At 37.5% G+C, this 24706-nt stretch overlaps 1 protein-coding gene and 1 pseudogene across 1 annotated transcript; one reads left to right on the top strand and one right to left on the bottom strand.

Moving 5' to 3' along the window:
* Window positions 1-1542: 1542 nt before the first annotated feature.
* Window positions 1543-10020, bottom strand: OR2A14 (olfactory receptor family 2 subfamily A member 14). The gene has a single exon (XM_054655260.2). The coding sequence runs from the start codon at window positions 9984-9986 to the stop codon at window positions 9054-9056; it is 933 nt and encodes a 310-aa protein (XP_054511235.1). The 5' UTR covers window positions 9987-10020; the 3' UTR covers window positions 1543-9053.
* On the top strand, window positions 8974-23956 carry LOC129135452 (olfactory receptor 2A14-like; annotated as a pseudogene).
* Window positions 23957-24706: the final 750 nt, after the last annotated feature.

The following is a 24706-nucleotide window of genomic DNA, read 5'->3' as shown; positions in this document are numbered from 1 at the left end:
GGTTTCAGTAATAAAATTTTGAGAATTTTGACTATCCGTTTGGAGGATTTGAGGCATAGGTAAATGTAAATTCTCAGGCAGGCCTATATTTAAGTTGGAAAAGTCATATGAATCTTTCAAAAATACTAATGTCATCACTATGCTTATCCACTAGCCTCATTGTATAAGTGTGAAGGGGAATTGTAGTGGAATCATAGCCTCTTCTTGGAAGGATTTTGTTGCATGTTTACAACCAGTTACTATAAAAAGAAACGAAGCAGCCTGCTTGAACTTGTCTAGGCCCCACTGAAAGCCTACCTGATAGACGGCCTATAAAAAGAGTCTTTTCTATTCTAGCAAATTAGAGTAGAGGCACAAGGGTAGGCTCTTTAGGCACCTATTAAAGGTATAGGCTTGGTCAATCATTACAGTTAAAAGAGTTATGTCCTCACTATGACGATATAGACAATTCTCAAGATAAAATCAAAGATGAAGGGGCAAGGATATCAAATGTCATTTATTTGAATGGAGATATGCCTTCACCAGATAATGAATGGTAATATATCTTATACTTCTTCATCTCTTATAACAACTAGTATACTTGTAGATAAAAGTAGACACTCAGAAAATGTTTATTACTTAGATGAATGACATTTTTAGTTAGTTATAGATTTAGTTATTTATGTATATGTATATTAAATATACTCTATAACTATATGTATATAATATATAAGATATCTATAGTAAATGTATATAATATATATTTTTGTCTATTGGCCAGGACATGATTTATACTTTTTAAAAAAAGTATAATACTTAGATGAATGACATTTTTACTTAGTTATAGATTTAGTTATTCAGGTATATGTATATTAAATATACTCTAAAAACTAGACATATATAACATATGAATATATATAATAAATGTATAAAACATATATTTTTGTCTATTGGCCAGGACATGATTTATACTTTTTTAAAAAGTGTAAAAATAATTTATACTTTTTAAAAAAACATTACAGCTACAATTTGATTATTTGAAATGTCAAAATAATTAAAAACAGTATTTGCAAAGGATACATTCAAATTAGCATAATGGTAGGGACTATATTGTGTCTGTAGATAAAATGGGCCCACTTAAATGTACTGTATGTGTAGTGGATTGAATGGTGACCCCCAAAAGATATATCCCTATCCTAATTCTCAGCACCTGTGAATATTGCCTTATTTTGAAAGAGGGTCTTTGCAGGTGTGATTAAGAATCTTAAGATAATCCTGAATTTTATGGATGAGCCCTAATTCCAATGACAACATTTCTTATGCAATAAAGGCAGAAGGAGATTTGAAACAAACTGCTGAAGGCACACAGAGGCAAGGTGATGCAAAGACAGAGCAGACAGAGATGTGGTCAGACACTGAGGAATGCTGACAATCCCCAGATGCTGGAAGAGGGATGAAATATGTTCTTCTTTAGGATTCCCAAAGGGAGCTAAATTTTACTAGATTCCAGATCTGTGAGAGAATGAATTTCTATTGTTTTATTCAACCACATTTTTTGGTGGTAATTTGTTACACAAGTTGTAAAAAACAAATATAGTATCATATACCTGCTTTGAATCAATGCTTGAGGACGATTTTAGAGTAATGGATTTTTGAAGCAAGTACTTCATATGGAGGTAAAATAACCTGAGAGGTAAGCTTGAAGATACACATGTGAGCATTGTGAACTTTTGCAAACTAAGCCTAAGAGGGATCAGTCACATAGGCAGTGTTTCTTTGAGATCAATAACTCAATAAAACAGAAAGGCAAAATCACAAATTCTTAAATTTCTATAAATACATTGTATTTGAGGAGGGTTCTATATAAATATGCATTAAATTATTTTGTTGCAATAAGATATATTCCTATAGTACGCCAAGTGGGGATGTAACATCATATTGCAAAATCTTTCTTAAACAGAGTTGGACATAATACTCATGTCTGAAACATATTTAATTTCTGAATATAAAGGATAACAATATTATTGAAGATAATTCAATCTATTGTTACCCAGTAGGAATATTTGTTGCTTGATATTTTAGTCTGGTTATTTTTTCTCGATTACAGATCTTTTTATTGTCATTACCCTTTCCATTGCTGTTAAAAAACAGACAAAATAAAAAAAATCGCAGGCAGATTAACATCTTTAAGTGGCTAACACACTGGAATGGAGAACAAAATATCACAGTGATGATGCCTAAAATTTCACCTTTCCAATAGAATAAATAAAACAATAGCAGATGAGAAAACAAAAGGTTTTCTTGATCAGTATGAGCTATTTTCCACCCAGGCAGTCCTGCAGTCCAGAATGTTTCTTCAGCTAGAGTGCTTTATTCTATTTCTCCAACTCTTAGTAGTAGTGATAGCCTGGGATAGTTCCCCCAAAGACATAATTCTATGACAGACTTACCTTTTAAACTCTTTCAGATAGAAAAAGATGTAATGTAACTGTTGATAGATTTTTCTTTTCCATTGAGAAAGGTTTTCCTGGCCATGTATATCTTTATTTAGGCTGGGTAATGTATAAAGTCCTTGCATTAATTTGGCTATTTCAGAGCCTTATTCAGAGACCTGGATACAAAGCCCCTCCTTTTCTGAGCTCCTTCTTATTGAGACAATGGGGCTAGCTCTGACCTCCACCATCAAGGGACATTGGGAGGTGATGGTGAGAGAGACGCTAGGGGAGCCTTGGGACCCCCGTTCACAGCAGAGCAGGAAGACTTTCCCTGGGAGGAGGAGGGGGACATTGGTGTGTATTCCAACTACCTGCAATCTACACGTTGATTCAGGAGGGAAAGTCACCCAGGGATGTTGTTCTTCCAGCATAGCCATGGTGATTTCTGCAGTCATCCAGCTCTAGTTCAACTACCTATACTGGAAACCACCTCCCAGCAGAAATGAATATCTTCTATATAAGGAGATGTTAGCACTAGACTTTCCCTCAGGAAAATATTTTGATCTAGAATAAACCCTACAGAGATGAGACACATACCGCTAAAATGAATATAGACTCCTACTCCCTCTGGAAGCCTTCATAGGATTAAATCCCAGATACAGGCAGATTCACTGGACTCACTGAAGTTTCTTTAGCTAACTCCAGGAGCATAGCTTTTATTTTAGAATCATATGAATAAAAACGTTCTTGAGTTTCTATTGAGAATTAAATTCCCAAGAGGATAATAATATATACTTATTTGTCTTCTCTCTAAGGGGTATAGGGAAGATCTCTGGATCTTCTCTCTGGAGGAGAACAAAGATTTTCTGATTGTCCTTACAGGAAAATTATCAGGACCAGGCAGGGCAGATGATGGCATCACACTATTTCTGCACAAGCTTTCACAGATCTCAAGGGTCATAAACATGAGGCAGACATCACAAATTACAATATCCAAACTCTTTAAATGATTATGGTTTTATTACTTTATACTTCCCTACAATCTCCATGAAGGTATAAGAGAGGCCGTGACTTTCAGATAGTTGAGAGGTGGTTTTCATGGAACCTGGTATGGGGACTCTGAGAAGGAACAGATCTCTCAATGCCAACATAAATTTCTATTTCCTGTAGGAAGTGATAGATACAAATGAAAAAAGATGAAAATAGCCATAAGTATCAATTATCGAGCCCTTTTTATGTTTCAGAAAATGTGACAAATGCTTTATATGGACTATATATTTTAATCTGATCATTATCCTCATTTTACATATATGAAGACTGACATTTTGATATGCTGTCTGCTATTCTTTAAGTGTGTGGTTGAGGGACTCTGAAAATTTCTGACAAGCTTTCAAAGAGTCTGTGGGATAAAAACTATTTTCACAATACTATTTAGACAGTTTTAATATTTTTTTACCCTTGTTCTCTCATGAGTGCACACTGAATTTTTTCAGAGGGTAGCTGATATGTGATATGGCAACAGATAGAATGAAGGAAACGTAAAATGCAGCTTTCTATTAAGCTGAATATTTTAAGAATAGCAAAAATGTGAAATAAAGTTACTTTTTATAAAATATATTACAAGAATATCTTATCAAGAATATCATATTAACCTATATTGGAAGCCATTTAAATTAATTAAAAGTAAATAATAAATTTGTCAGTTTTGAGTTCTATTATAACATCAACAAATATACTTACATAAATGAAATATCTTCAGACCCTCACTAATTTTTAAGAATTTAAAAGTGTTCTGAGACCAAAGAGGTAGAGAATTATTGCGCTAAATTATAGATCACCAATCTAGCAAGGACTAGAGCTGGAAACAAATGATCTTTATTTAATACCAAAAGTGTATTCACCATTCACGTTCTATTGCAGTTGCAACAAATTAACAAAAACTTAATGGCTTAAAACAGCACATATCTATTACCTTACAGTTTCCATTGATCAGAAGTCCTGGTGGTCAGCTGGATTCTCTTTAAAACAAAATCAAGATTTTAGCTTGGTCTGCAATTCTCATCTGAGACTTGAGATCCTCTTTCAAGTTTAATGGTTGTTGGAAAAATTAGATTCCTTGTGGTTGTAGGGCTGAAATCTCTGTCCATTTGTCATTGCTGTTTTCTGTCCTCTGGGATCTGGGATGGCCTGAGCTGCCTGCTGCCACTCTGGTGCCTACATGGGACCACCTCCGTGTTTAAATCAGCAATGGTTTGTTGAATTCTTCACACACTTCATATCTCTCTGACTTCCTCCTCTGTTACTAGGTGAAAAAAATTCCCAGCCTTTAGAAGACTCACCTGATTGTTACCATGGTAACCTTCACATTTTACGACCCATTGATCTACAAAGCCCCTTCACAGCAGAACCTAGATTACTGTTTGATTAAATAACAAAAGTCTAAGGGGGGCCATTTAGAGAATTCTGCCTATCCCATAAAGCCTTTTCATCTTAACCACTGAGCAGTGTTTTCATTTTTTAGATCCTATATTTTTTCCTTGAACACATGCTGTTCTATCAATGCTATCTTTATTATAGGCCTCAAGCTATTGCTTCAGATTTCCCACCCAAAATAACATGGCCCTGAATCCAAATTCCGAAGGGAAAAGTTTCCATTTCTGTGTCTTACTCTAAGTGATATGATTAGAATATTTTAAAGTTTTATATGAGTTTATATAAATTTAACTGAGTTAACCCTTTCTTGTACAGTTCACTCACCAGGCACTTGGCTTAGGCTCTCTTACCAGAATGATCACACTTTTCAGAGTATCTATATTTAGAAAAGCATTTATATAACAGATACAGCAATAGTGTCAGCATAAATATGTCTAATATCTGTGAGTCAGTGTGGGGTAGGGATAGACCTAAGAAAACAGCTAATCCATCCTGTAAAGTCGTGACATACACATACATTTTCATGTTTTCGCACTAATCTGATTACCGGCTTCCCCCCTTTATTTGCACCCTGTGATAACCTTATACAGAACAATTTAGCGTAGATATTAGCTGATGGTTAGTTAAATTAAGTTCTTCCACAGGCCATCCTTTTCCATTGGTATCACATTCTGAGGAAGTTTTAACCTGATTTCACAATATATTTCATAATCAGTTTCAATATTAACACATGAGTTATTTACATAAAATAGTTGAATATTACCAACAATGCCAATGTTATACCATACTGCAGTGTGATCATGGTATAAGCAGTTTCATTCCAGAACAAATCAGTAAGAATTAGAGAAGTATTTGCTATCCCTTTCTAACAGATGTGGCCCATGCTCGTACACCATATTATTACTGACAAGTATCATTACAATTAGCCATGATTTGGTTATTTCTGGGTTCCAACTCTGTTGGGGACAAATTCAGTCACCCTATCTAGGTTTAAAAGCTTTCCACTGAAACTAGTTTCTATTGTGTGCTGTTATATAGCGGGGCCCACCTCTGTCCTCAGGTGAGGGCATGGTGTTTTCAGAATAGTTCCCAGAACTCCTAATTGTACTACAGGTTATATCTTATTCAGATCTACTCTTGGGATGAAGGCAGTCATAGTCCATCAGTGAAAATTATCAGTGCCCCAGAGAACTTCGATAAGTTATAAGGTCTACAAGTTTCCCTTCAGTGATCCCCTTGTGCCTATTCAAGTAGAATGGAAGGCCATTGCCCCAGGGCTGCTTTTGCTTCTGTCTGCATCACAACAGCCAACAGGGACAGTGCACAGTGGCTCACGCCTGTAATCCCTGCATTTTGGGAGGCTGAGGCGGGTGGATCAATTTAGTTCAGGAGTTTGAGACTAGCCTCGGCAACATGGTGAAACCCCGTCTCTACTAAATATATAAAAATTAGCTGAGCATGGTGGTGCTTGCCTGTAGTCCCATCTGCTTGGGAGGCTGAGGCAGGAGAATTACTTGAACCTGTGAGGCAGAGGTTGCAGTAAGCCAACTTCACACCACTGTAGTCCAGCCTTGATGGGTGACAGAGCAACCCTGTCTCAACAAACAAACAACAAACACACAAGCAAACAAACCAAACCAAAACAAACAAACAAAAAAACCAATCAACCGACAAACAACAAAAAAACCAGCCAATAAGTCCTGTTGGGTCAGGGCACAAACCCCTCCTCTAACACTGAGTCCTAGCAGTATCCTGCGTTATTTGCTGAGTCTGCATGACCCATTCCACCTGAACTTCATTACGTTTCTATGTTGAGTTCACTCCTTTGCCTTCCTCATGGAAGAGAATTCCCTCTTTTTTGCTTATTCTAGTTAACATTTCTCCCCCTCTTAAAGTGAATTCAGCTTGTCCCAGGATGCCTAGGTAGGCATCTATTTCCCCTAAAAGCTTTTCTTATCTTGTGGGACAGTCACCATTCTTTTTGTTGTCAAATCAAATGTCACAGAGAATTCTATCAGTGAAATATTTTGTCATAAGGGATGGTAGACACTGAGAGGAAAATTGTATGCTATTGTGTGAGGGCTAGAAATGGGCAGGTTGATTTTAAAATTGGCTGAGGAGCACCAAGAAAAAAAAATGGAAACAATAATACATTAGTATACAACACTTTACATTTCAGGAATAAAAAGGAAGCAAGATAGGTTAATACTTTCTGAGATTAGTGAAAGTAAGATAACTTGTGCTCTGAATATCAGAGTAGTGTTCAGCTTTAGAAATCCCTGCCCTATCAGTCTAGTGATTCCCTTCTTTACATAGTAAAGATTTCTACAGTATAAGATCTCCAGGCTAGGCTCAGTGGCTCACGCTTGTAATCCTAGCACTTTGGGAGGCTGGGGCGGGCAGATCACGAGGTCAGGAGATGGAGACCATCTCGGCCAACATGGTGAAACCCCGTCTCTAATAAAAATACAAAAATTAGCTGGGTGTGGTGGCGGGCACCTGTAATCCCAGCTATTCGGGTGGCGGGCACCTGTAATCCCAGCTATTCGGGAGGCTGACGCAGGAGAATCACTTGAACCTGGGAGGCAGAGGTTGCAGTGAGCCAAGATCGTGCCACTGCACTCCAGCCTGGTGACAGAGCAAGACTCCATCTCAAAAAGAACTCTAACATATCCTGAGGTTTTGATATTAGTAATTTTTCCTTCTGTGTTCTCTTCCAGGCAAAATTATTATCAGCTATCAGCTTAGGGTTAAGAATTACATTTCTGGGTATTCCAGGATAAGATGAGAGTGGCTCTCTCAAAATATGATTAAAACTAGGACTTTTTCAATATCAAGATATAAGATGCTTTTAATAAAATGGTTGCTAAATATAAAAGAAAACAAAAATCTAAGATCTTGTTAAATCCACTCTTAAAAATTAATCTGTACAAAATATCTCTGTGCTTGTTTTCACTGGACTGCTGTGCTCCAATTAGAATGTTGAGTTGCAAACTTTTATCCTAAGATCTCAGGCTCAAATTAGTGATGGAGTATGAGGAGCCTGCTCTTAATTCCTGTGTGATGGAGAAACCATGAATATTTACAGTCCACTGGCTATTGAGTCATGGCATATTTTAGAAAGTGTCAAAGGAGGAAAAGCCTCACTCTCGAGTAAGTACAATGTGATCACAGGGATTTGACCGCAAGACATGTCTAATCACATGCTCCCTGAGGCCCCACCCAGTGAGGGTCTCTAAAGTGGTCAGCTGGAACTATGCTAGTTTTAAGATCTAGAACAAGGGTTCACAAACTACTGTCCCTGGGCACCATTCCAGCAGCCACCTGTTTTTACAAATACAGTTTTATTGGAACACGGGCACACCCATTTGTTTACACATTGTCTATGGCTGGTTTTGCCAGAGTTGAGTTGTTTTGATGCAGAAGATGGCCCTCAAAGCCTTAAGCATTAACCTGTGTATCTTCACAGGAAGAGTCACTAATTATTGATCTTGAGGATGTGTACTATGCTCCTGTTAACTCAATGTGACTTGGCTACTATTGGCACAAACTCTGCTAGTATCGACCATTTCCAATATTAGAAATAGATTTCCAATAACCTCAATGATAAATAAGCCATTAAAAATCTCAGACATTTTAGTGGGTATATAATAGTATCTCATGGTGGTTTTAATTTACAATTCCTTGCTTACTAATGGTGGAAAGCAGCATTTGTATGTTTATCAGCCCCTTGTATTTTCTGTAAGAGTATATGTTCACATGTTTTGCTAATTTTATAAAATTTGGTTGTTTATATTTTTGGTTGTTGATTTAAAGGAGTTCTTTCTATGTACTGTATAAACAATAGTTCCATTTCTGGGTACATGTAGTTTCCATAGGATCACTTGGTTTGTGGCTTGCATTTCTTCTTTCTTAACGGTGACTTTGATGAGCACAATGATTAATGTGAAGAGGTCCTATATTTATTGAACTTAAAAATTTTATATCTAGGGATTTTTGTGTCTTTATGAATTTATGCCTATCCAGGATTATAAATGCATTTACCTATCTTTTCTAAAAGATTTGTGTCTTCAGTTTATATGTATAGGTCTATAGTATTCCAGTTTAAGGTAGCATTTATTCTAGCAGAAGACAAAAAAAAAAAAAGCCAACTCCCATATTTTGCAGGGAGCAAAGCTCCCTCCCCATGGTTCCCTTTGAGATGTCTCACGTCAGCCTCTCCTTCCTCAGTGCCCTCCTCAGGGCGCCCTTGACTTCTGCATTCCTTAGGCTATATATCAGGGGGTTCAGCATTGGATTGAAAAGGCTGTAAAACAGGGAAAGAACTTTCTGCTGCTCCTCAGGATGGCGGGACTTGGGGGCCATGTACATGACAATGGCGCTGCCAAAGAAGAGTCCCACCACGCAAAGGTGGGAGGAGCAGGTGGAGAACGCCTTTCTGCGGCCCTCCCCAGACTGGATCCTCAAGATGGCCACCAGGATGCGCAAGTAGGAGACCAGCACCAGGCAGAGTGGCCCCACCAGGATGAACACGCAGGCTGCAAAGATGACCACCTGGTTGAGCCAGGTGTCAGCACAGGCCAACTTGAGGACAGACAGGATTTCACAGAAGAAGTGGTTGATTTCATGAGGCCCGCAGAAGGGCAGCCTCAGGATGAGAACTAAATGGACCAGAGCCAGGATGAAGCTGAACACCCAGGAAGCCACAGCCAGGACAGTGCACACTCTCCAGCTCATGAGGACATTGTAACGTAAGGGGTGGCAGATGTCCGCATAGCGATCATAGGACATCACCACCAAAATCAGACACTCTATGTGAGCAAAAGCCAAATACAAGAATGTCTGCATTATGCATGGAAAAAAGGAGATGGTGCTTTTCTGGTTCATAAGATTCGTCAGCATCTTGGGGACATTGTTGAAAGCATAGGATATGTCAACAATGGCCAGGTGTGAGAGGGAGAAGTACATGGGTGTGTGCAGCTTACAGTCCAGGCAGATAATCCCAAAGATGACCCCATTCCCCAGCAGGGTGAGTCTATAGAAGACAGAGAAAAGTCCACAGAGGAGAATCTCCAGTGCTGGACCAACCTGGAATCCCGACAAGGTGATATCTGTGATCCATGTCTGGTTGCCTTCCATGCTCTTGTGGACATCTAGGACAGGAAGGTCAGAGCTGTGGGCCAGTCAAAGATGCACAGAAGGGGCACTTAGAAATTATAACTTTGAATGGATTTTCTAGAATTTATTCTCAGATATGTTGCCAAAACTAACCAAGTGTGCTCATAAAAATGAGAAAAAAATCGCATTGTATCAATGGAATAATAAGAATACATACATGTATATGTGTATATATATTTGTGTGTGTATGTGTACATGTATATAACATTTAATAAAATATAACAAAACAGGATCTATTATTATACCCTACATAAGAGGATACACACGCACACATGTGTTATTTTGAAGAAATCAAGTATCCTTGCTTCCCTTTCAGTGTGAAATGTTGATTTTTACGTAGTTTGAGAAGAGAGGACCTTGACAAATGTTGCATTATGAGGTGGTTTCACTTGCTCATCCTGCTTCCTTCTCAGTCTGAGATGTGCGGGGACGGGGACCCTCTGTTTGCCATGGGCTTGCTCACTGTCCCTCACCTCCTCACAGGCTTTTCTACCCACTTATTTCAGATTTGAAATCACTTTTAAATAACTTTCAATTTTGTAGTTTCTTTAAAACTTTCTGAGATAAGACGCTGCTTTTCAGAAGCTGGCCAGTACTCCCTAGCAGCAACTTTAGGTGCCTCTTTTCCATATCTGGTGTTTGTAGTTTTATTTTGAGAGTGTTCCTTACTTCTTCATCAGCATCTGTTATTGTAAATTAGGCATGAGTGAAATAATTCTTGGCTACATACAATAAATACATGTATATATCTTTAAAATAACTAAGCATGGTGACATTTCTGAGGTATTTTAAATAAGAAATTCAAAAGAAAAACCAATTTACATTAAGTGGTTACATTTAAAGATGATCGCTGTATCGTATTTTATTGGACTCTTTTCTCGATTATAACTTAATATGTTGACATCTCTCAGAGCTTATCTTACTTTCCAATGTGACAGTCTTTTGTCATCAATATATTCCCAGCTATGGCAACTGGGGTTGCTGTCGGTTCCCCTAACTGTATTCTTCTCCATCACCTGTGATCTTGCCAGCAGCCCTGTTGCTGTTCAGATGGAATCTGAGCAGGTGATGGGGATGGGATCAGGTGCAGCCCCAGCTGGTGAGCTCTTTCTAAGGAGCTCTTCCTGGAGGGTTCTGGGTCTATCCAGCCAGCAGGGGGCGACCAAGGGCCATGAACAGGACGGATGGCCTCATCAGGTGGAGAAACCATGTGACCTGGTGCAGTTCTGTTACACTTCACATTTATTCCAGAAACAGCCTGAGGACTATCTTTATTTTCAAATCAGGCTAAAGGTTCAAATCCAACAGGATACTTTAAAAAAATTTTTTTGATGTCTTTTATTTTAGTAAATACGTAGATCCTCAAATTTATATATTAAAATAGGATATTGTACAGAGTATTTAAACATTACAATTTTTCACTTAATATAATACTTTTCCTGTATCGAAATTATATTTTATGGACATTATTTTAAAGGGGCACAATATTCTGTCACAATTTACTGAATTTCTTACTGTTTGAATTTTTGTTTATTTCTTATTTTTATTGGCATTGAGATACATTTCTCTTAAATTTAAGATTTGCCTATATTCATAATTATTTATTAGAACATATTCTAAAAGTGAAATTGCAGATGCTAAATATACAGACATTTCAGAGGTTTTTATCCCTATTTTAGCTTCCGTCTAGAAAATTTGACCAATTGCAATTCCCCCCCACAGTGTGTAAGAATCATATCTCTTTGCCACATAGTCAGTACTAGGCATTACCAATTACAATCTCTGTTACTTTCATAAGCAAACAATGTTCTGTAACTTATATTTGTATTTCGTATATCCCTTAACGAATGATCCTTGAGTGCGTGATCTGTTTCAGCCACTGTTCTAAGCTTTAGGGGCACAGCTGTGGATGATGTAAACACATTCTGAAAGGGAGGCAGATTATAAAGAAGTAATATTAAGGTGATGTGCTTCTCTTCCACACCTCACATTTCTATTTAGGGAAGGAAACCTCTATGCCCCTGGATAAAATTGTTTTAGAGTATACCTGCCTCTCTCTTTCCCCTAATTTATATGATTTGTGAAACAGGAAAGAGAAACTGAGGGTGACCTTTCTCTGTTCTCTGTTTCACCTGCATGCATTTCTATCCGCTTGGGATTAAGGTATCAGGAGCATGTTCAGTCCCATTTGGAGGTGGGGAGGGGTGTCAGCTAACGGTTGTGATTTTAATTTGCAGAGAAACTTTGTTGAAAATATAAACCATGCTTTTCAGCAGACTTTATTAATAAAATACCTTTTTGAATTATATCTGATTCTTTCATGTATTATTCAACTTATTTTTTCCGGACTTGGAACAGAGAGAGGGCATGATTCATTACCACTCTAAAAGACCAGGAGTAAACAAGCAAAGATAATTGCTGGCCATGAAAAGAACAATGAAGGAAATAATCTAGGTAAAATAATAGAAAGTTACTTGATTTGAGGGGGGTCTCCTTTAGATGGGATGGTTGGAAAAGGTCTCTCTTAAGAGGAGACAGGTGAGTGGAACCTAAACCATGAAGGCCACAACCCTGCCCAGAGCCAAAAGAGGATCGTTCTCTACACAGGGAACAGTAATGGAACAGTAAACGCAAAGTCTCTGAACAAGATGCACTTGGTGAGTTCTGGGAAGAGAAAGAAAGAAACACAATGTACCTGAACCAAAGAATAAGAGTGTACTTATTCTTTGTAACCTTGTTTATATTTTTAACAATCTGAAATTGACATAAAAAATTCATCAGTTTAGCTGATATACTTTTGACTTTATAATAATTGATTTACTTTTAGATTCATGAAAGCAGAATACAGTTAAAAGATATGTATGTACAGAACTTCCAATGAGCAGATATTTGAAATAGGAAACTATTTAATTTTCTGCACAATATAATTTTAATGCCAGAATGGTAGTTGTCAATTTTGGACACAGCAAATGTTGTGTTAATGTCCCAATGAATCAAGCTGAAAAGGAGAAGCCTTTTATCCCCGAGACCTCCAAGGACATGGATATTTTGCATATTTTTAGTCCCTCCTGGCTCCCATCTGTGGTGTACACATCTGTGTTCCTACTGTTCCAAGGCCCAGTGACCCAGGTAGCAGGCATTTGGATGCTTTAGGAGTAAAAACAGTCCAGTCATTACCAAATAAATACAATTGTTTGGTTAATCTAAATTCATAATTAAGCAAATCTGGGTTTATAGTTTTATTTTTAATTTTTGTAAAGTAAAGAATTTCGGGGAAAAAAACCCCAGCAGCCTAGAATAAACTTTCTAAAGAGCAGGAATAAAGAAAGAAACAAATAGAATTCTTAGCGAAGGTGAAATTTAATCAGACGTGAACTACATCCAAACTGTATAAAACTCTAGTTATCAACTGTGCTTTTAACAGTTGTGTACAAGAGGCTACAAGGAGAAAAGTCTATAATGGTGGCTACCTACACACAGAAATTGTCCATCAGTTCAATTGTGAAGATAAGTAAACAAATAAATAGTATAAGAGGAAAATACTTTTTTTCCTTTTATTTATTGGCATCCTTTTGTATTTTGGATTTCACAGTTCAAGCAGTCAGACTTTTCTTTTAGAAAAAGCCTGTGGCAAGTTCAATAAAGAATCAGATATCTGAAAGGAAGGTTTATTTAGGCATCCACTCCAGTTACACATTACAGAACAATCTTCAGTGGATGGAGTAAGGGAAAAAACAGCATGGATACATTTTTCTGTTCTTAAAGAGCAAAGCAAATTTAGCAGTGACAGAAAAAAATATGGTCTCTGAATAAGAATGAAAGCAACAGGAGTAACAGTCTTGGCCAGAACACTATTCCAGTCTTGATTCTGAGCAATGAACATGACGCATTTGAGTCACGTATTCTAAGGCTCATTATTGTCAAATGTAAAATGTTGACCACAGATACCAAAAGGACTGATGTGAAGAAGAAATACCATTGCACTGGTACATTATAGGAATTTAATAAATGTCAGCTGTTACTAATGATATTAAAGAGATCGTAAAATTGAGGGAAGTATTAAAGCATAGGAATTGGAAATCCAGTGCAATCATCATGGTGTTGCAAACACTTTCACGTTTATCTTGCTTTTCTTTTTGGCTGTTTTTGAGTTTAAATATAAGACATACATTTTGCTTTGATTTCCTAATATAAATGTTCCTATATTTTGATTTTTAAAATTAAAAAGCAATTTAAAGAAATAGAAGACTCCTTTAAAGTAACCACACTCCCTTACTGAAGAAAAAAAAATACAGGCTGTAATAGTAAAAGGTCAATCCCACCATGCTAAATATCCCAATGATAGAGAGAGGATTAGTTTTTTGGAAAGAAAAGGGGGGCATATTTAGGGTGTTTAGCACTGACACAAAAGAAAAGTTTCTATCGAAAATTGTCTTAGAATGGGAGCCCTGGGGCCTCCAGCAGTGGGGTTGTAAGGCAGCACTGATTTGTCAAATCTTTGCAATTACTCAGAAATAACTTGCCATCTCCAATAATATACTTTGACACTGAGCTTAGTCCTAGGGAGCAGCCTAGTTTTTTTGTTTGTTTGTTTTTTTGTTTTTTGAGACGGAGTTTCGCTCTTGTTACCCAGGCTGGAGTGCAATGGTGCGATCTCGGCTCACCGCAACCTCCGCCTCCCAGGTTCAAGCAATTCTCCTGCCTCAGCTCCCCGAGTAGCTGGGATTACAGGCATGCACCGCCATGCCTGGCTAATTTTGTATTTTTATTAGAGATGGGGTTTCTCCGTGTTGGTCAGGCTGGTTTCAAACTCCTGACCTCAGGTGATCTGCCTGCCTTGGCCTCCCAAAGTGTTGGAATTGCAGGCGTGAGCCACTGCACCCGGCCGCAGCCTAGTTTTAAAAACAAATGAACAAGCATGGATTCCTGAGCCCTGCAGCCTGGGTTCAGATCCTGGCTTTGCTGCATACTAGCTTTATGACTTCTCTGTGCCTCTTCATGCCTCAGTTTCCCAATCTACAAAATGGGGTGAGTAATAAATTCTGTCTCATAACATAGTTGTGAGGATTAAATGCATTAACTCACACAAGAACTTAAGTTTTTTAGATATATAATTAGGGATATGAGAACCATCATTGGTGAGAATGTCTGGATCCAGTCATCATAAGGAGACATTTTATGTGCTCAATGGTTCCTCTGCTAAAATCAGAAAAAAAAAAAAGAGACCCTGTACCCTGACAGGCACTGGCTTTTCCCTGTGAGTGAATGGTGCCTGTATCCAGAACAACTGAGAAGGGGGTCTTGTCTGGCGACACAACGCTTCTGAGAATGTGCAGGACTAGGCAGTTAGCAGAGGGGCAAGGAGGATACATCCCTGGGTAAGCAAACCACTTAAAAACTCTACTTCAGTTTTTAAAATTAGCATTATTTGTAAAAAGAGTCGCCTGAGCCACATAGCCCCTGACAATCATTGGAGCCCTTTAGCCAGATCATACCCTATAGGGATGGTTATCTGATCCTCTTCTATGGCACAGTGATGACAAAGCCAGGAGCTGCCACAGGGTAATGAGGGGATATGGAGGGAGGGGCCGAGAAGGTCAGAGGTACATGGCCATATCCTGGGATAGACGGTGGCCCCTAGAGGTCCCCTCAGGACCCTAGCTATAAATACAGACTTAGAAGCAGAAGGAGACCACATAGCATGGGCATTTCATCGCTACTATCTGGAGCCAGTGATTTCATTCACTGCCCCTTTCCCATTCCCATCTGTAAACCCTTTCTCAAGGCAAATACACCACATTTACTTACAGTAGAATAATCTGTGGTCTTTTCTTCTAACATACCCTTGGGCTTGCTAGGAACCTCAAAGACAGGAAAGGCAGAATGGATAGGCTGGGATTGATTCTCCTCGCTAATGAGGCCTTCTTGGGAGGTGAAGCCCAGATACAAAGCTCTCCTGAACTTTATGATACAATTAGTTGTGTAAGCCAGGCTTTTCCTACCATCATTTGACTAGACACTCACTCCCTGCAGAGAAAAATAATAATTGAGAGAACAGAACCCAGTGGTAATACTTCTAATCATATCTCTCCAGAGACAATTAAAGATATTTGCTACTTTCCTATTAGCAGGCAAACCAGTGAAGGCATTGCCCATGTTTATTCATTTTGTTCTTTCAGCATTCCCATGGGATGTGTTATGTGTGTTTACTTGGGATTGGACAGGGACAGGATTTCTGTTAAAAGACAAGACTCTTGCACAGAAGATTTAAAAACCAAGATCATGTCTTAAATTAATTTCTTTCAATACTTATTCTATCAATCTTAAAATTGTTCCACTCTCTAATTCCTAGTTTCCCTAGAGGAGAGCCAATGATCTCTTGGTCTCTGCTGGTTAGAGGTCCCTGAATTCTGTTAAAGCATCACTTCAGAGAAATAGCTTTCTCTCAATGGAGAAAACATCATTGTAAAATAACTACTGCAAATTTCTCACAAATATTATTGACTTGGTAGTTCAGGTATACTTCATCTTCCTTGAATTTCTTCAGTGTGCCTTCCATCTCAAGCATTTCTTAGCCACATATTTATTTCCTTATTGTGGGTTAGTGCCTACAGATAAAATGGCCATACTCTTTCTTTCTCTATCCTTTTTTTTTTTTTTTGCCCTAAGTGATAAAGTTTGATGATTGTAAAATCCTTCCAGTTCTTACCCTCTGAGTGTCTTTTCTTAACCTAGATCTCAATAGAGGTTTAATTCTTAAATTATGGTGGAGGGAGCACTTCAAAATAGTAGTAATAGATTTAACCTATCATGGAGAACAGTAAAAGATATATCCAAGAGGAGTATAATTGGAGTTATTTTTCTTTTAACATAATCTGTGTGACCAATAGAGGCTTGCTCTACTTACCTCATTATTCTTCAAAGCACACACTCTACTTCATTCAAGTACTACCCCTAGCAGCTCCCAGTCTTGAAATTCTTATTCCTTATTTCAAGACAATTTTAACTGTTCTACCCACTTGACTTCGTACTTAATACTGATTCTGCAAAGCACTCTTGGAGCCCTCTTCACCAATCCAACCCAAACTGGTCTCCCTTGTGAAATAGAACATAACATTTACATTTAGCATGCTTTCAGGTTGTACATAAATAGCTTTTTACTCCCAGTATTTTTATCATTAACGTTTTCTAAAAAGTTACCACAGAAAATTAATTTGATCACCAACATTTGGTGGGCTCTTTTTTGGTTGCATATGAACTTTAAAGTAGTTTTTTCCGATTCTGTGAAGAAAGTCATTGGTAGCTTGATGGGGATGGCATTGAATCTATAAATTACCTTGGGCAGTATGGCCATTTTCACGATATTGATTCTTCCTACCCATGAGCATGGAATGTTCTTCCATTTGTTTGTATTCTCTTTAATTTCATTGAGCAGTGGTTTGTAGTTCTCCTTGAAGAGGTCCTTCACATCCCTTGTAAGTTGGATTCCTAAGTATTTTATTCTCTTTGAAGCAATTGTGAACGGCTCTCATGATTTGGCTCTCTGTTTGTCTGTTATTGGTGTATAAGAATGCTTGTGATTTTTGTACATTGATTTTGTATCCTGAGACTTTGCTGAAGTTGCTTATCAGCTTAAGGAGATTTGGGGCTGAGACAATGGGGTTTTCTAGATATACAATCATGTCGTCTGCAAACAGGGACAATTTGACTTCCTCTTTTCCTAATTCAATACCCTTTATTTCCTTCTCCTGCCTAATTGCCCTGGCCAGAACTTTGAACACTATGTTGAATAGGAGTGGTGAGAGAGGGCATCCCTGTCTTGTGCCCGTTTTCAAAGGGAATGCTTCCAGTTTTTGCCTATTCAGTATGATATTGGCTGTGGGTTTGTCATAGATAGCTCTTATTATTTTGAAATACGTCCCATCAATACCTAATTTATTGAGAGTTTTTAGCATGAAGAGTTGTTGAATTTTGTCAAAGGCCTTTTCTGCATCTATTGAGATAATCATGTGGTTTTTGTCTTTGGTTCTGTTTATATGCTGGATTACATTTATTGATTTGTGTATATTGAACCAGCCTTGCATCCCAGGGATGAAGCCCACTTGATCATGGTGGATAAGCTTTTTGATGTGCTGCTGGATTCGGTTTGCCAGTATTTTATTGAGGATTTTTGCATCAATGTTCATCAAGGATGTTGGTCTAAAATTCTCTTTTTTGGTTGTGTCTCCGCCCAGCTTTGGTATCAGGATGATGCTGGCCTCATAAAATGAGTTAGGGAGGATTCCCTCTTTTCCTATTGATTGGAATAGTTTCAGAAGGAATGGTACCAGTTTTTTCTTATACCTCTGGTAGAATTTGGCTGTGAATCCATCTGGTCCTGGACTCTTTTTGGTTGGTAAGCTGTTGATTATTGCCACAATTTCAGATCCTGTTAAAGGATTCCCTATTTAATAAATGGTGCTGGGAAAACTGGCTAGCCATATGTAGAAAGCTGAAACTTGATCCCTTCCTTACACCTTATACAAAAATTAATTCAAGTTGGATTCAAGACTTAAATGTTAGACCTAAAACCATAAAAACCCTAGAAGAAAACCTAGGCATTACCATTCAGGACATAGGCATGGGCAAGGACTTCATGTCTAAAACACCAAAAGCAATGGCAACAAAAGCCAAAATTGACAAATGGGATCTAATTAAACTAAAGAGCTTCTGCACAGCAAAAGAAACTATCATCAGAGTGAACAGGCAACCTACAAAATGGGAGAAAATTTTCGCAACCTACTCATCTGACAAAGGGCTAATATCCAGAATCTACAATGAACTTAAACAAATTTACAAGAAAAAAACAAACAACCCCATCAAAAAGTGGGCAAAGGACATGAACAGACACTTCTCAAAAGAAGACATTTATGCAGCCAAAAGACACATGAAAAAATGCTCATCATCACTGGCCATCAGAGAAATGCAAATCAAAACCACAATGAGATACCATCTCACACCAGTTAGAATGGCAATCATTAAAAAGTCAGGAAACAACAGGTGCTGGAGAGGATGTGGAGAAATAGGAACACTTTTACACTGTTGGTGGGACTGTAAACTAGTTCAACCATTGTGGAAGTCAGTGTGGCGATTCCTCAGGGATCTAGAACTAGAAATACCATTTGACCCAGCCATCCCATTACTGGGTATATACCCAAACGACTATAAATCATGCTGCTATAAAGACACATGCACACGTATGTTTATTGAGGCACTATTCACAACAGCAAAGACTTGGAACCAACCCAAATGTCCAACAATGATAGAGTGGATTAAGAAAATGTGGTACATATACACCATGGAATACTATGCGGCCATAAAAAATGATGAGTTCATGTCCTTTGTAGGGACATGGATGAAATTGGAAATCATCATTCTCAGTAAACTATCGTAAGGACAAAAAATCAAACACCGCATGTTCTCACTCATAGGTGGGAATTGAACAATGAGAACACATGGACACAGGAAGGGGAACAGCACACTCTGGAGCCTGTTGTGGGGTGGGGGGAAGGGGGAGGGATAGCATTAGGAGATATACCTAATGCTAAATGACAAGTTAATGGGTGCAGCACACCAGCATGGCACATGTATACATATGTAACTAACCTGCACATTGTGCACATGTACCCTAAAACTTAAAGTGTAATAATAATTAAAAAAAAAAAAAGAAGAAATGGGATGTCACCAATCAATGGTCACAGAATTCATCCTGGTGGGATTCCAGCTCAGTGCTGAGATGGAAGTGCTCCTCTTTTGGAGCTTCTCCCTTGGAATAGCCTTGGAACTCATCTGTCTGGACCACAGTCTGCACACTCTCATACTTCTTCCTCTCACACCTGGCCGTCATTGACATGTCCTATGCTTCCAACATTGTTCCCAAGATGCTGGTGGATCTTGCGAACTAGAAAAGCACCATGTGCTTTTTTCCATGCATAATGCAGACATTCTTGTATTTGGCTTTTGCTCACATAGAGTGTCTGATTTTGGTGGTTTTGTCCTATGATCGCTATGTGGCCATCTGCCACCCCTTACGTTACAATGTCCTCATGAGCTGGAGAGTGTGCACTGTCCTGGCTGTGGCTTCCTGGGTATTCAGCTTCCTCCTGGCTCTGGTCCATTTAGTTCTCATTCTGAGGCTGCCCTTCAGTGGGCTCATGAAATCAACCACTACTGTGAAATCCTGTCTGTCCTCAAGTTGGCCTGTGCTGACACCTGGCTCAACCAGGTGGTCATCTTTGCAGCCTGCGTGTTCATCCTGGTAGGGTCACTCTGCCTGGTGCTGGTCTCTTACTTGAGCATCCTGGTGGCCATCCTGAGGATCCAGTCTGGGGAGGGCCGCAGAAAGGCCTTCTCTACCTGCTCCTCCCACCTCTGTGTGGTGGGGTTCTTCTTTGGCAACGCCATTGTCATGTACATGGCCCCCAAGTCCCGCCATCCCGAGGAGCAGCAGAAGGTCCTTTCCCTGTTTTGCAGCCTTTGGAATCAGGTGCTGAACCCTCTGATCTACAGCTTGAGGAATGCAGAGGTCAAGAGTGCCCAGAAGAGGGCACTGAGGAAGGAGAGGCTGATGTAAGACATCTCAAAGGGCACCACGAGGAGAGGGCCCTGCTCCGTACAAAATGTGTACGTTGGCTTTTTTGTTTTCTGCTAGGATAAATGCCACCTTAAAATTAACTATTTATTGACTTAAACATATAAACTGAAATCTTAAACTCTTGAGAGGAAAATAGAAGAATACTTTCATTAATTAAGTAGAAATATATTTGTAGAAAGGACACAATAATCCAAAGAAGTAAAATTTGAATAATTGATTAACATTGAAAATCTTTGAAATTAATCACTGTGATTATCAAAGTCCCCATTAAGGAACAAGAAATGCAGGCAGAAAGTGATAAAATTCACTGTTCTTTATCTAGCAAAGAAACTAAAGACAATATATGAAAAGAACTCTTTCAAATTAATATTAAAAGACAAACAAATTTTATAAAATGAGCAAAGCGCTTGAATAGAAAGTTCTCCAAAGAAATACAAGTGGTCAATAAACATGTAAAATGCTGCTCTTCACCATTAGTCAGCAAGAAAATGTAAATTACAGTCACCATCAGGTAGCATTTTATATCCCCTCAACTGTCTAAAATTTTTAATGATTTGTTATTGAAATGATTGGAAATCTAACTCCAATAATTGGGAAACAGCCAATACTAGTAAAGTTTGTACCCATTGAATTAATATGTTAGAGCACATTATATATTCTCTGGGTCAATAGTTAGTGACTTTTTCCTGTAAAAGTCCACAGAAAAATATATAAGACTTTGAGGACCATCTTCTTCATCGTAAAAGGTCAACTCTGGCAAAAGCAGTCATAGACAATGTGTAAATGAATGGGTGTGGCTGTGTTTTAGTAAAATTTTCTTTGCAAAAACAATGACCGATCAAAGGGGCCCAAGGACACTAGACTGCCAATACTTGTTCTAGATCTATGAGCTAGTCTAGGTCCAGCCGATTCAAAGTCAGAGACCTTCACTGGGTAGGGCCTCAGGGACCATACCATATGATTAGATGTGTTTTAAGAACAAGACCCAGTGGTCACTTTGGAGTCATTCTAGAGTGAGGCTTTTCTCTTGATAACTTATAAAATATATGACATAATGGCTTATGGACTATAAATACCCATGCTTGCTCCAATATAATTCGATAATAACATTAACAATCCAATAAAAACAAGCACAGAGACATCTGGTACAGATTAGCTTTTTCAGTGCTGGACATATCAGGGACTTAGATTTTTAGTTATTTACTTTAAAACTTTACAGCCAATTTACTAGAAGCTGTTTATACCTTTATGTTAAAATCATTCTAGTTTTAATTATACATTCAGAAAGCCACTCTTATCTCATCGTGGATTACTAGGTAATGTAATTCTTGACCCTCATCTGATAGCTGATAATAATTTTGCATAGGGAATCACAAGGAAAGATTATAAATAACTAAGCCTCAGGACAAGTTGGAGTTCTTACAGTGGATAAACTTTTTCCGTGTAAAGAGGGGAATCACATACACTAATAGGGCAGGAAAGTTCTAAAGCTGAGAATTACTCCAATATTCAGAGACTGAGTTATCTTAATTTGTCATCTCAGAACATTTTACATCTATCAAGCTTCTTTTCTTACCCTGAAAGAAATTGTTGTGTAACAGTATGTGTTATGATTTTCTTCTCCCTTTCTTGTTTCTCTTCAGCCAATTTTAAATCAACACACCCATTTCTAGCCTTCATATACCTGTACATAAACATTCTCTCAGTGTCTCCCAGCTCCCTGGTGCATAATATTCCATGGATAAAATGCTCTGTGCCATTAGCTTTCAAATATCTGTTTGCCGTCTTCTCACAAAAAGATTTGGGCATTCCTAGCTACCATTTGTCTTAAAACATGTAATAAAGGAAGTACAGTGACATAATTTAAATATGAAAAAATACCTTCTGATTGTAAACTTCAAGGTTATGAAATGATGAATCCCTGATTTCTAAAAGCAAAATGAAACAAAAATAAATCTATTTCATAACTTGTCAACAGTATTCCAATCTAGTCCAATTTATCAATATTTGCTTTTAATGCAATCTGAAGATTTTTTAACTTGGTATATTATTTTACAAAAGCAACTTTGTGCATTATTTTTAAAAATCTTCCCTTAGATATGTTATAAAAACATTATATTTGTGTCTTTGAAATAGGTCTTGAATACACAGGAATTGAGTGATTTTGCAGGCTTTGAGTATTTTTAGGGAGACTCAATTGTCCCAGCCCCATTTACTGCAAAGTCCTTCCTTCTCCAATGATTGATCATGCTGTGCTACCTGTAGTTTAGCAAGAGCTAAAAGAGGCATAAATCTACTTCCATAATTTATATTCTATTCAGTTTGTTTCTTGGTACATCCTTGTATGAATTTTGTAAAATTTTATTTTAATTGTTTTTGCTTTTCAAAAATATAATAGATTTTCATATCAATTTTGTAACAAGCTACCTTAACGTTTCATATAATTTTAATAATATGTTAGAAGATTATTTTAGATTTTCTGCATATCTGACAATTGTGTCCTTTGCATTAATTACAGTTTGTTTCTTCTTTCTCAAATGTGTGTGTGTGCGCACACACGCATGGGTGTCTATTTATTCCTTTTGTCTAATTGTACTGGTAGGAATCTTTAGTAAAAAACTGAGAAAAAGGAAAAAAAGTGACAATGATGTGCATCCTTACCTTGTCCTTTATATTAAATGGAAAGATGCTAGCATTTCACCATTCAGTAGGCTATCTGCTGCGTTTTTTGTTTGTTTGGTGTTTTTTTTTTTTTTGGTAGGTTATCTTTAAGAAGGCTTACTGCCATATAAGTTATAAAAAGTTTTATCATGACTTGGCATTGAATTTTGTTAAATACTTTTCTCGATCTACTGAGATGGCCATATTATATGCATCCTTTAATTTATTAATGTGACAAATTATATTCATTATTTGCTTTCATGTTAAATATTTCCTACTTTCTGGGGATAAAAACAACTTAATCATAATCTGCTACTACTTTATTTTGCGGAATTTGACTTACTAATATTTTGTTTTTCCTTCTTAATTTTGATTTTAGCTAATACAAAACATTTTATCTTAAAATTATTTTTTATTTAAATTACAGTTCAAGTTCATCACACTCTGAGTTACTTAGAAGCACACAGTACTTAAATGACTTGGATTGTAAAGTTTATGTTTTGTGATACACAGGTGGGATAATTACAAATGAATAATACTAAGCATGGAGAAATGTAAGAGTATTTTATTTCAGTGTATATTATAAGCTGTATAATTAGGTAAAGTTGTTTTCATGACTTGAAAGGTGTCAATAAAATACATTTCTCTCCCCACAGCATCTTATCCTTTGGGCTTTCAGAGTGACTGAGATTTATTCCCCTGCATTAAGGCATCATATTTCCAGAAGTTCTCAATTAAAGTAAATTATAAAGGAATGTATCCCAACCAAGTCCCTAATCTTTCCTGAATGACAGAGGTTAGGATTTCTTATTTATCTATCTGTTTATTTATCATCTATTTATTTATTATTTTGTCAAGAGGCTTTAACATGAGTTCTACTCTCTTAAGAAGTTTTTAATTGCACTATTAGTATGATCAACTATAGGGCGTAATGTTGTACACCAGATCTCTGGAACTTACTCATGTTGCATTACTGAAAATGCATATTCATTCAATAGCAACTTCATGTCTCCCCTTGCCCTCTGTCCCTGGCAACAAGAATCTATGCCGTTTTTATGAATTTGACTATTTTCAGATAACTCATATAAGTAGAATCATGCAGTACTTGTTCTTCTGTGACTGGATTATTTTATTAGCATAATGTCGTTCAGGTTCATTGATGTTGTAGCATGTGTTATGTATCACATGTTATCAAGCTTAGTAGATGAAATGCCTACTAATAATATAAAGAAGAAATGTAATAGTTCAACAATAGATTGACATTTTATATACTGTATGCTCTTGACAGGCTTTTGTATTTAAAAGAGTTTCTCATAACAAAATTTTAAAAACATCTTACTGGTGATTAAATATTGTTATTCTACAGCAAGGCTGAAGACTTTGTTGT

Source organism: Pan troglodytes, chromosome 6 (genome assembly GCF_028858775.2).
Source record: "Pan troglodytes isolate AG18354 chromosome 6, NHGRI_mPanTro3-v2.0_pri, whole genome shotgun sequence".
NCBI classification, from domain to species: Eukaryota; Metazoa; Chordata; class Mammalia; order Primates; family Hominidae; genus Pan; species Pan troglodytes.
The sequence above is the reverse complement of the archived record's forward strand: the minus strand, read 5'-3'. Positions and strand labels throughout refer to the sequence as shown.

Excerpts from the sequence above, each read along its gene's own strand:
- OR2A14 (XM_054655260.2), bottom strand. The coding sequence starts at position 9,986 with ATGGAAGGCAACCAGACATGGATCACAGATATCACCTTGTCGGGATTC.